This window comes from Rhodnius prolixus, unplaced genomic scaffold, assembly GCF_049639745.1.
Source record: "Rhodnius prolixus isolate KJV_2025 unplaced genomic scaffold, Rpr scaffold_9, whole genome shotgun sequence".
In the NCBI taxonomy this organism is placed as follows: Eukaryota; Metazoa; Arthropoda; class Insecta; order Hemiptera; family Reduviidae; genus Rhodnius; species Rhodnius prolixus.
In genome coordinates this window covers 4,379,482-4,392,941 of record NW_027411604.1, presented here as the reverse complement: position 1 = coordinate 4,392,941, position 13,460 = coordinate 4,379,482, and the positions used below count along the sequence as shown (strand labels likewise).

Below are 13,460 nucleotides of genomic sequence, written 5' to 3'. Positions count from 1 at the left end.
TTGCAGTAAAGTATGTTTGTTAGTCACCTCCGTGCACGATATCTAATTGGTAGCTAGACGTAAAGCCATAACTGTTCTGTAGTTGTAAGTTTCAAATTTCAAATAAATCAGTTTATGAAAACAGATTTAATAATTAATTTGTTAATACTTCTTGTAAATAATTAATTTAAAAATAATGGAGGAAAAATGTAAATAATTAATTTTAAAAAAACAATTTAGTAAAAGTAATGAATATTGATTTTAAATTTCTTTAAAAAAATCCGGTAATTCCCTTGTAATAAAGTTATAGTAATTCTGATTTCTATTAGAGCCAAAGTTAAAGTAAGATAAGGCAGAGAGCGAGTTCGCCCTAACTTCGCTTACTTCGAGCCCTTTCTTCGTCTTCTCCTTTACACAGGAGGATTAAGTGATAGAAGTTCATCAATAATGCAGGTAACGGTGTCTTCCTAAGGCACCAAACTTTCCTCTTTTTTTTTCCTCCCTAAAGCCCCTTTCCTTCGCCCTTCGATATATAAGAGGTTCTTTTACATCTAAAAGTAGTTTGGTAGATTGCCTAATTCTCATGGTAACTAAAGTCCAAAGATAGCACCAATGGGAAAAGTTAGTTTCAAATGGGAAAAAGAAAATAGAAAAATTAAATTATTAAAAGAAAAGAACTATCTTTAAAATCTTTTATGCTTTTCCATAATTTATCTTTTAATACTTCTCTTGCTTTTAAAGAAATCTAGTGAGAACACTCAAACGACTTTTATTTTGGCGCATCAAGGTCTGAGCTCATCGGCGACCGGAACTTTTTTTAAGTGCCGTCCTCCGTACTCTCGTTAAAGGTAATGCCGCGCATTACCGGACGGTAAACTGCAGGAAGCTACTAGGAACAGAAAAAATCTGAGGGCCATCAGTTGGATTCGAATTAGACTTTCTCTTAAAATCCCAAGGTTTCTAATTCATTAAACAGGATGGCACTCCGCAACCCTGCCCAAAATTAGACGTAAAAGTTAGGCGGTTACTTTTTTTAGACCAATATTTTATTCACAATAAAATTATATAGGTAGCCACCAGATAACACTATACACAGGAATTGCACTTTATCCCCCACCCTTCTCTCCTAGAAGTCCCCTTAATTGGAATTTTCCGGGAAAAATGTTTCAAAGTGAAAGCAAAGTAATTGCCTATTTTTTCAAGTGGGCTTTACGACTAACTACCAATTAGGTGTCGTGGACGGAGGTGACTAGCAAACATACTTTACTGTAAATTTCTCATATTAACCATTAAAGGTATAGACCCGGGAATACAGCCTAGTACCGCAATACATCTTAGCTTTGCGGGTCTAGCCTCTAACCGCTCGACTATCGTAACGACTAGGAAACATACTTTACTGTAAAATTCCTTTTATTAACCATTAAAGGTACAGACCAGGAAATATAGCCTAGTACCGCAATACATTTTAGCTTTGCGGGTCTAGCATCTAACCGCTCGGCTATCGTGGCGACTACCAAACATACTTTGCTGTAAATTTCTCATATTAACCATTAAAGGTATAGACCGGGGATAATAGCCTAGTACCGCAATACATCTTAGCTTTGCTGGTCTAGCCTCTAACCGCTCGGCTACCGTGGCGCCTAGCAAATATACTTAACTATAAAATTCCTTTTATTAACCATTAAAGGTACAGACCAGGAAATATAGCCTAGTACCGCAATACATCTTAGCTTTGCTGGTCTAGCCTCTAACCGCTCGGCTACCGTGGCGCCTAGCAAACATACTTTACTGCAAATTTCTCATATTAACCATTAAAGGTATAGACCGGGGAATATAGTCTAGTACCGCAATACATCTTAGCTTTGCTGGTCTAGCCTCTATCCGCTCGGCTACCGTGGCGCCTAGCAAATATACTTAACTATAAAATTCTCATATTAACCATTAAAGGTATAGACCGGGGAATATAGTCTAGTACCGCAATACGTCTTAGCTTTGCGGGTCTAGCCTCTAACGGCTCGACTACCGTTGCGACTAGCAAACATACTTTACTGTAAATTTCTCATATTAACCATTAAAGGTATAGACTGGGGAATATAGCCTAGTATCGCAATACATCTTAGCTTTGCGGGTCTAGCATCTTACCGCTCGGCTACCGTGGTGACTATCAAACATACTTTACTGCTAATTTCTCATATTAACCATTAAAGGTATAGACTGGGGAATATAGCCTAGTATCGCAATACATCTTAGCTTTGCTGGTCTAGCCTCTAACCGCTCGACTACCGTTGCGACTATCAAACATACTTTACTGTAAATTTCTCATATTAACCATTAAAGGTATAGACTGGGGAATATAGCCTAGTATCGCAATACATCTTAGCTTTGCTGGTCTAGCCTCTAACCGCTCGGCTACCGTGGCGCCTAGCAAATATACTTAACTATAAAATTCTCATATTAACCATTAAAGGTATAGACCGGGGAATATAGTCTAGTACCGCAATACGTCTTAGCTTTGCGGGTCTAGCCTCTAACCGCTCGACTACCGTTGCGACTAGCAAACATACTTTACTGTAAATCTCTCATATTAACCATTAAAGGTATAGACTGGGGAATATAGCCTAGTATCGCAATACATCTTAGCTTTGCGGGTCTAGCATCTAACCGCTCGGCTACCGTGGTGACTATCAAACATACTTTACTGTAAATTTCTCATATTAACCATTAAAGGTATAGACTGGGGAATATAGCCTAGTATCGCAATACATCTTAGCTTTGCTGGTCTAGCCTCTAACCGCTCGGTTAGCGTGGCGCCTAGCAAATATACTTAACTATAAAATTCTCATATTAACCATTAAAGGTATAGACCGGGGAATATAGTCTAGTACCGCAATACGTCTTAGCTTTGCGGGTCTAGCCTCTAACCGCTCGACTACCGTTGCGACTAGCAAACATACTTTACTGTAAATTTCTCATATTAACCATTAAAGGTATAGACTGGGGAATATAGCCTAGTATCGCAATACATCTTAGCTTTGCGGGTCTAGCATCTAACCGCTTGGCTACCGTGGTGACTATCAAACATACTTTATGTGAGTCTTAAAAACGAATATTTCCAAAATTAAACGAAAATTTCAGAATTAAAAATCAGCAGGATTACTGCACTTACTCTTATTGCAGTAGAGTACGAGAAAATAAAAAATAATTCATTGTTATTAGAAGAAAGGTACACCACTTTCTCTTATCATTGTTTATAAAAAGTGAAATTTCTTAATACTTGTACTTTTTACTGAAATAAAAGATAGTTTTAAAATATTGTACCCTGTCGAAGGAAGCATGATTTCCCAGCTACTCCAAAAGTCAACTAAAAACCATTTTTCTCTTTCAAATCAAAGTGATAGGTCTAACGCACACTGACTTTGAGCTTTTTTGAAGAAAAGCCGAGTGCGAATGGATCTACAATGGTATGAGTGGTCATTAATCCGCAACTGGCCACAACGGGATGATAACTAATAGCAGGAACCAGGGTGGCAAGCCCTACTAGTCCCGGGGACTCTTTTACTCCATTCGGTTTCACGTTTTCATGTATAAAGTAACAATCTACCACTTCCTCACCCAGGCTAACCGGCTTCATCTCACTCTAACTCCCTACGCGGCTGCCTTCTGTGTTTTTACTGCCGCTCATGGGAGCAAGAGTTGTAGATAGAGGTTTAAACGATATGGTAAGATTCTTAAATATTCAAACAGAACCCATTGGATTCCAATGGGGAACGAGCTCTTTCTAGTTGAAGTTTTTTTTTTTTTTTTTGCTGAATTGTAGGAGAAAAGCTAATGTTACCCAATAAGGTAAACTCCAATCTGCCAGATTTCATCTTGCAAGAAAAGGGATGCTGTTATATGAGAAATCTTACTCGATCAAAAAAAAAATTGTTGGCACTAAAAATCATTGTACTAGAACATTAATTACATAATTTCATTACACACTCATACTTTATTACAGTAATAGAAAGGTAATGAAATCGTACTGACTTTCAATTTAGAAAATCACGCCGTAAGTACCCATTACGAGATCCCCTGAACCAGAAAAGTGGTTTTCACTAAATGGTGTCTGTCTATTTAGAACTAAATCCAAAAAAAAACAGGTAGTACAAACTTAATATTTCGTTTAGGTGCCGTGTAAAGGAAACAACAATAAGGTCACGGTCAAGCTCAGTAAACCGGAAGTGCTTTATTAAATCGTTTGTTTTTTGAGATTTCCTCAAAAAAAAGGTCCAAAAAAAATTTTTTTTAACATTTTCGAACAAAATTCAAGTCAGGGCATTTCTGAGAGTTTAGGACGGTTAAGGGATTAAAAAATATAATTCTATGTGTATTGTGCTATCTGGCCAAAACTATACAGTGGTATACTTGGCTAGCAAGCACATCTGCATTCTCAAATGGCTCTCTGTATCTGGATCTGGTAGATATAGAGAGCAGTAGATAACCTCCTAGCTAACAAGAAGACACGTACATGCTTCACAAGCTGTGTAAAGTGCATTATTTGATGAATTAAGGAATAAGTTTGAATCTTTAAATGTAAGATATTGAAGATTTAAATATGTGATAGAAGATTTCCAATTTTTTTGGTAATTAAACGCAACTCTCTCAAAATTATCCAAAAACTATTAACCCTTCTTGTTTGAAACAGATGTAAAATTATTTTTTAGCCCTTTTTTCTACGCTTTTGAACATCTAAAGCTCTTAACATTTGATTATTGCTTAGAAAATCACTCGGAAAACTACTTATTTCCCGATATTAAGAAAAATACTAGCTTTACTGCCTTTTACAATATTTTTAGTAGAAAGGGGATGAAAAAATACCTATCGCGTGCTCTTCTTTCTCTTTGATAACAAGTTAAAAAATTGAAATATGATTAATAAATATCAGATTTTGAATCGGCCTAGCACCTTTAAAGATATCGAATTGCGGTTTCCGGTTTCTTTCATAACTTTTTATACTCTTTAAAACTGTGTATATGAAAATGGGGGTCATGAAATGCATTTGAGCCGTCTTAAAATGAACACCCTGTATAGTTTTGTTAATAATCGAATGAGGGTCTAAATTTCCAAATCTGGCGAAAATCTAATTGAACTGAAGTGAATGAATGTTATTTGGTATTACTGCCAAAGAAAAGGAAAATGAGTTGAAGACCAATAAGCGGAAAGCTCGCACTAGAAGTTAAAGCGGAAGCTACTAAGGGAAATGGATATCTAGTTTGGGAAAATAAAAAAAGAAAATTCTCGCCAAAACCAATGTCAAAACTCTTTTCTTTTACTTTTTTTGTAATAAAAAAAAAGTCTTCTCTACATCACCATGGCAACAAGAATATTATCTCGCACTGCCAGACTCCTTATTATCCTTAATCCAAACCCATAAAACTATACTCCTCTCTGTAATACCAGGGATTTTCTTCATGTTATTAGCTAATCCATTTTACAAAATGATACCATTTTGTTAAACGGTTATGTTGCAAGAAATTGTTACATCATTTATTGCGAATAATGTTTAACTTTATAAATATATATGTAAAAATGATATTGAAAGCTGTTATTACTGACGTCATCGAAGTAATAAAGAGCTTTGTAATGACTTAATAAAGCTGATTAATGACTAGCATGATACTAATCAGTCGATTAATGATTGTTTCAACGATTTGTTTACAATAACATTTAGCTTGTTAATCCAGTTAATTGTGTTTTCCTAATTAACCAGTCGAGTGTTAATTTCATGGAGTTCTTTTAAAGGAACAGCGGGCAGCATATCAAAAATATTTTTTCCCGAAAAATGAAAAATAATGAAATTTCAGCATCAAAATATTCCTCGAAGTCCCAAATTTTCAAGTAGACATGAAAGGCTGTAAGTTGTTGCAAACATATTTATGTACAGTTCTCCAATTCTGATGGGAGTGTCCTATCCACAGGAATCGACAAAGTACATCATGATCAGATATGACTTAAGACAGGAGAGTGTTCTTCAGCTGGAATAAAACGCTTATTATGGCCATACAAGGCTCAAAACAAATGCAGAACAAAAGATTGTCTACAAATGCACGAGCAAAAGATTTTATATAAATCCACAAGCAAAAGATTTTATACAAATCCACAAGCAAAAGATTGTCTACAAATCCACAAGCAAAAGATTGCCCACAATTCCTTTGAATTAAACAATTGCATGATCTCAAGACAGAAAAAGTATTCAAGTCAGTATACTGACACTTGGGGTGGACCAATTTCGATCGAAGCCGCATTGTCGCGTCTTCTCGTAAGCGAACTAACAAATTTTAAGTTCCTGCGTACCCCCTCACACATCAAAACGGAATATCAAGATTGAATTAGCTATAGTTAACTATAGTTATCTATAGTTAACTATAACCACTCTGTTTCTTGTCATATCTTGTTTAAAACGCACGATCACATGGGAGGAGGAAAAACGCTTAAAACGTTGTTTTCGTGGTCAAAAAGAACGAGTTGTTCCGGTTAAAAACTTAATTTCCGTAGTTGGTCTTGATTGCTATACTACCCTTGAAAGTTACATGAGATATTATTTTGGGATATTTTTTTGGGGGGTGAAGTATTATAAGGGATACACAAAGAAAAAGGAGGAGAGTTTTCCAGAAAAGAAGATTGCGTAATAGATGAGAGTAGCTATAATGGAGGTTACAGGTTGGCCAACTGATGGACAGTGCAAAGGAGAAAATTCGGTTTTTTCTCTGGACATATATGTAGGTTAGTAGAAAAATGATTGTGAGTAAAAACTGAACACCTGAAGAAAAATGAAGAGTTTTCCTTCCTCCATCTTCTTCAGTTAAAGACCACCACTGTCTTTTCCTTTCTGTGCCTTTTCCGAAAGAAGAATGGCCCTCCTGTCCAGTCTAGGAAGAGTTCCGAGTCCAGTGCTCAGGAAATATGGTGGCAATCAGTGCACACTTCCCGTACCAATACACACATACAAAAGAACGGAAACTGCATGTGTACGTCAACGATTCTACCTCTTTCTCCATCCCCCCATATAAATATAGAAAGAAAAAAGAATCGGAAAACATATAAATTTCCCACGTTTTTCCTTTCTCCCTAGATTTCCCATCCCTAATTCCCCATTACTTATTATCTAGTTTACTTGGCTCACTTTTAGCTTAAATTTCCATCACCCGCCTTTCACTTACACTGATTTATCCACTTAGATTTTCTTTTAACTTACAATTTACACCAAAAAGTAGTTCACAACACAATACATATTCAATTAAAAGGTAATATTTTTTGGCCGAAAAAAAACAAACTAAAGAAAATCGCTGAAAAGCTACAAAAAAACACTTTGAAATATCATTTCCGGTGATTACAACTGCATTGTGTACAAGTAAAATAAATCGCAGAGACAATAATAACACACAGGGGACACTGGACGTAGTACAGTCGCATTAGAATGCCTTTCTAACTGCAGATTTGCATTATCGTATGAGATGATTCTCTTAGACCACTTTTCAGGTGACTGCCTAGGGTTAACGGACAGAGTGGCAGCTGGTAATGAGGATATCAGGGAATTGGCGTGGAAAGGAAAGGAGTACAAAATTTCGTAGACCTAAATGAAACCAGAACGGAAACGAAAAGGGATATTAAGAACATCATGAAGAGACATAAAATGTGGGTCGTCTGTGATTCAGGAGAGAATTTTTAGATAGGATGTCTGGACGCTACAGGAATTGCTGGGTTTGAACCCCATAGTTCAGTTCCGTTAAGTCCTGACAAAATAATTTTGTCCAGTAAATCACTCTTTTGTTTTGTAGTGTTTTTTCCCTATCCCTGTCTTGTCATTACATCTATATCGACGGTCTTAAATATAATCTCAGATATTATACATCCTCATATTGGATTAGGACATCTCCTTAAAGCAAAAGAGATGAAATTACTTTTGTTTTTCTGGCTACTACCGCTTTTATTAGAATTTTCTGGAAAAAAAATTATTCGCATAATTACGAAAAGTTCATAGAAAAGAGAGGAGCCATCTTTGAGAAAATCTCGAAATATGTAATTTAATAAAAAAAAAATCGATATCCTGTCAAGAGACGTTTCCGGGCAGACCGTTATTGAAATAAACCTAACTCTCTGGTCCGATAAAGATACGTAAGCAAAATATCTAAATTTGAAAAAAAAATAAAAATTAATTCTTAAAATTAAGAAGAAGAGAGTTGGCCGACCGCGAAGACGTTGGCTTGACGATGTTGAGTAGGACTTGAGAGTCCTTGGAGTATCGGCATGGAAACAGCCAATAGAGATGTCTGGAGTCGAATTGTTAAGGAAGCCAAGGCCCACCCCGGGCTGTAGGGCTACGTAGTTGTAGTAGTGGATATTTTACACATAAAAACTATTATATATAAACACAAAAGACTATTAGGGGGAAAAAACAACTTTTTTTAAACTTAAATTGATCGAAAATCTGCCTCAATACTCCCACTTTCTAAAGACATAGAGAAAATACAAAACTAATCTACTTCTTTTTAAGTAAAAAAACAAAAAAAGCTTGGAAGTAAGCTCAGCTTTGGAACGCCAAAAGAAGCAGCATAACTATACATAAGATTAATAATCATTAGATAAAATTAGAATCGATTTTCCAATATTTCCTCTCTAATCAATAGTTAGGTAAAGTCAAAAGAAAATTTAAGCGAACAATCGGGGTTAAATATAAAGTAGTAAAGTAAAGTTGTGGTACTGCGTTCGATTCCCAGTCTTTAGGCCTTGGATTTTATTTAAATGTTAATAAAAGAAATTTATAGTTAAAGTATGTTAGCTAGTAGCCTCCATTCACGATACTTAATTTGGTAGTTAGACGTAAAGCCCGCCTGAAAAAATAGGCAATTACTTTACTACTACTTACTATAAAGTAGTAAAGTAATCTAAGCTTAACGTCCAACTACACCAATTAGCTCATACTTCACTATATAAACAATTTTTTCCTAACAAAAAGAACGTAGCCATACGCTAGATTCGAACTGAAGATCTCCTCACTTACAAAGCCACGCAAGAGCATGGTCAAGAGGTTTTTGGGGTAAACCTTTTTTATTTTTCAACATAGTCTCCTTTTAGGTTAATTCACTTCGTCCAACGCTGCTCTAGTTTGTTGATCCCTTCCGAATAATAGGATTTGTCCAAGTCTGAAAAATAGCCATTCGTTTCTGCAATCACCTCCTCGTTTGAATAAAATCTTTTTCCCGCCAGCCATTTCTTCATATTGGGGAACAAATAGTAGTCCGAGGGAGCCAAGTCTGGAGAATAGGGGGGATGTGAAACGAGTTGGAACCCTATTTCCATTAATTTTGCGACCACAACTGCTGAGGTGTGAGCTGGTGCGTTGTCGTGATGGAAGACTTTTTTTGTGGGCCAATCGTGGGCGTTTTTCTTGCAGCTCGGTTTTCAAACGGTCCAATAACGATGAATAATATGCACCTGTAATAGTTTTACCCTTTTCCAGATAGTCGATGAGGATTATTCCTTGCGAATCCCAAAAGACAGTCGCCATAATCTTTCCGGCCGAAGGAACGGTCTTCGCCTTTTTTGGCGCAGATTCCCCCCCCCCTTGGTAACCCATTGTTTAGATTGTTCTTTGGTCTCAGGAGTGTAGTGATGTATCCATGTTTCATCCACAGTGACGAAACGACGCTTAAAGTCCTGCGGATTCTTCTGGAACAGCTGCAAACCGTCCTTGCAACACTTCACACGATTTCGTTTTTGGTCAAAGTGTGAGCAATCGCGGCACCCATCTTGCGGATAGCTTTGTCATGTTCAAATGTTGATGCAAAATATTATGTACCCGTTCATTCGAGATGCCCACAGCACTAGCAATCTCACGCACCTTCACTCTTCTGTCATCCATCACCATATCATGGATTCTATCAATGATTTCTGGAGTAGTAACCTCAACAGGGCGTCCAGAACGTTCAGCGTCACTTGTGCCCATATGGCCACTCCGAAAATTTTGAAACCACTTATAAACTGTTCTAATCGAAGGTGCAGAGTCACCATAATGTTTATCAAGCTTCTCTTTAGTCTGAGGCGTTTTGCCTTTCATAAAGTAGTGTTTAATCAACACACGAAATTCTTTTTCGTCCATTTTTTGAAAATCACTCGACTTCCTCGATTCAAACGAATGCCAAACACAAAGAAATGGACCGATCTAGCTGAAACTTGGTGTGTGTTCTTCCAAGAGATGCTACTAACTAAACATAACCTGGATACGCGCCAGTAGTGCTATCTCTCTGACTTTGCACGGACTTTTCAAACGACCCTCGTATATATTAATTCAATGTCGAATTTACATTTCCTTAGTAACAACCTAAAACTTTACTGTCATCCTATTTGGATACTACGTACCAATGCCAAATTTAGGTAACAGTAAATCTTCAAAATTTTGACAACCTACCCAGCTTATCATTATGGTCACTTGTCAGAATATAAAATCTAGCAATGGTTTGTTGATGTGACAGACTAGTGCAGCATGTAACTACTATCTGACATCGCAAACTATACTGTCACTTAATTTGGAAAACCCTATCTTAATCCAAGTGAGTTGTATCTATATTTATAACACGTAGTTTTTTTGCTAGTTTTGGCTTGATTAAATTATCTTGGAATAACTTTTTTTGAAACAAATAGTTATCTCAGAATTCTGCATGCTTGAAATTATGCGCTCTAGGTAAAAGTGTGACGGGGATAAACATTAGATCAATTCTAAAGCGAAGAAGTATCGTAACAATTTAATCAGTAAGTTTAGAACAAAATATTGGACTTTTTTGCGACTTCCCGATTTTGAGGCATACAAGTACCCACGCACAAATACACTCAAACGGAAATTACAAAATCAGGAACCTCAAAATGTACCTGTTTAAATGGAAACATATATTTCGACAATTTGATCTAATCGCAATACATCTTCTTATTAGATGTAAGAAAATTTACAATTTGGACGTTTCTTACAACTGCACGGTAACGTAACTATGACTTAATCCGACTAGAAAACTAGTTTTCAGTTAATATTAACCGGTCTCGAATTGTATATCATCTTCAGAAAATGATATATCACGGTTTTTTCGGCTTAAACTCTGCTTTAAATGAGCTTCTGTAAGCTGCAACAAAAGGATCATTGATAAATCTAGACCAAAACAATAAGCACAATAAAGCTGGACTTTACTAAGAAAATAAGATTTACTATTTTATAAGCACAGCTTTCTTGACATATTTAATGGCCTCAACAACTGGTGACACTAAAAGGATTCGGGAAGAATAAACAATCAGGGCTCTGGAGTCAAGGTTACCAAAAAAAGGAATAACCTTCACCTTAAAGATGTAGGAGTCAACTAACTGAGAATATTCTCTTTATCTACTTCCTGGAAATACTACCGGATCTGTAGTCTGCTGTGCTGTAGAGGTAGAGCTCAGTTATTCTCCTTTCTGTATTCCAGCTAGTTCTATACTCTATCACGAACAGGCGCATAAGTAGCAAATAACGATAACAATGGAGATGCAATAATGGTGAAAAAGAAGAGGAGCGGGAAGAGAAGCTTGAACAGTTCACGATAAGGAATACGATCATCTAGGATTAACCGATTGGTGGATAATGGACATTTGGCAGGAGTTGAGAAGCAGGGTCGTTTAATATGAGAGGATTTTAATCGCGTTTTTAAGCAGAAATTACTGAAGAGAAACATTCAGATACAAGGCATTTTACACAATCGACAGAAAAACGACTAACATAATCACTAGAACAAAAACTTATTCAACAGACAAACTTAAGAAATAAACCAAAAAAAAAACTAAGCCACTTCTGCAGAAATGGAGGTAATCCAAAAAACAAAGCGGAAATCCACAACGAATTCAATCAGAAAGACTAGATGATTTAAAGAAGTCAGTTAGATCACCAAGTAAAGTTTTTTTTAAAAATACCATCATGTAAAACCAAAACTTTAAAAATATTTAAAAACTAAAAAAAATAAATAAATCCCCGAAATAATAAAGTACCGTCATTGAAATGCATTTTAAAAAATATACAACAATAATACAATTAACAACATGCGTTAAAAGAAATACAATATTTAAAAATGACTTACCATTTCTGCTGTCGGCTGGGACGTGAGACATCTCTTGCAGTCCACATACATCCATCGATGGTCTTCAGCTGTTCATCCACACTGGACACTGGACACAGTTTAAAAAGTGTAACGCAACAAAAAATACTGTAACGCATTGCTTTTCTAAAAAACGGAATTTGGAATAACCGAATTTCACTTTACTTATTTAAAGCACTATTTTAAAAAAATACATTTTTTTATTCTATTTAAAGAGCACTTCCGCTAAAAAAAAAAAAAACACTTCCGTAATGTTAACACTCCCGTACTTCCTGCAAAAAAAAGCAAAAACAAAAATTTAAGTAAAAAGTTTTGGATTTAAAAAATTACTTAAAACTAACATGAATGCACTTAATGTTCTATGTACTTATTATTAAGGCACTTCATCATCTAAGTACATTGGCGCCCAGAGCTTTTTTAAGAGCACTGCCAGCCTCCGGACAGTATTTCCTCGTTAGAGACAACCATGCCCATCACCGGTAAGTGAGCTGTAAGAAGCTCCTAGGTCAGGGGTCGGCAACCTATTTTAAGTAGAGAGCCATTTCTCCTTAAATAATTTTAATAATTCTTACCAAGAGCCGCAAGGGTGATAGAGTGTAAACAACTCTGAAGATCATTTGTAATCACTAAGGAACGGATTTTTATGTATTTAAAAATGCCAAATATTTAATTAAAATATGCATTTATTTTCAATTACGTGGAAAATATGTGATTTTCTTAAAATATTTTCTGGAATATTTAAGTAAAATGGACATTTTTTTTTTATGAAAATGGAATTTTTTTGGGGGGGGGGACAAGTTATAATTATTTATACAAGAAAAGAATATTATTTCAATTTATAATAATTTATTAGGAACAAAATAATTTGTTTTTACCAGTTATAATGATTTATACAACAAAGAACATTTTTACTATTTATAAAAAGATGTGTTAAATTTTCAATTTTGAAAACTTCACTCTTCGAAATTGTTTGCAACCACATGAAATTTCAAATGTTGGAACGTAAAGTGACGATAAGATGGACTTGTAACGACTAAAAGATCATTCAACATCTACAGATGTTATAGGTGCCTTGCTGAAAGAAGTTATCTCGTTGGTTGTAAAGGGTACACGATGTTCTGAGGTGACTTCTGTTCCACTGATAATATCAGAAATCTGGCAGAAGGTCTCCCACACTTTGTTCTTGCTCAGTACTTCTACCAGTTTTGATCTTATTTTTTTAAAAATACCTTTAATAAATGGAGTTTTCATTCGTTTCAATAAAATTAAAATATACATTATATTTTGGGCAGGCTGAAGAGCCACACAATTGGGATAAAAGAGCCGCATGCG

At 35.7% G+C, this 13,460-nt stretch overlaps 1 protein-coding gene across 4 annotated transcripts in view; it reads right to left on the bottom strand.

Annotated features, from left to right (window-relative positions):
- The window catches only part of LOC141454021 (uncharacterized), a 301,530-nt gene that overhangs the window by 227,833 nt on the left and 60,237 nt on the right, over window positions 1–13,460 (bottom strand). For all 4 annotated transcript variants that reach the window (XM_074127764.1, XM_074127767.1, XM_074127766.1 and 1 more), the window contains exon 3: window positions 12,111–12,400. In XM_074127764.1, the coding sequence (XP_073983865.1) occupies window positions 12,111–12,247 (137 nt within the window). In that variant the 5' untranslated portion in view covers window positions 12,248–12,400. The remainder of the gene's footprint in view (window positions 1–12,110; window positions 12,401–13,460) is intronic.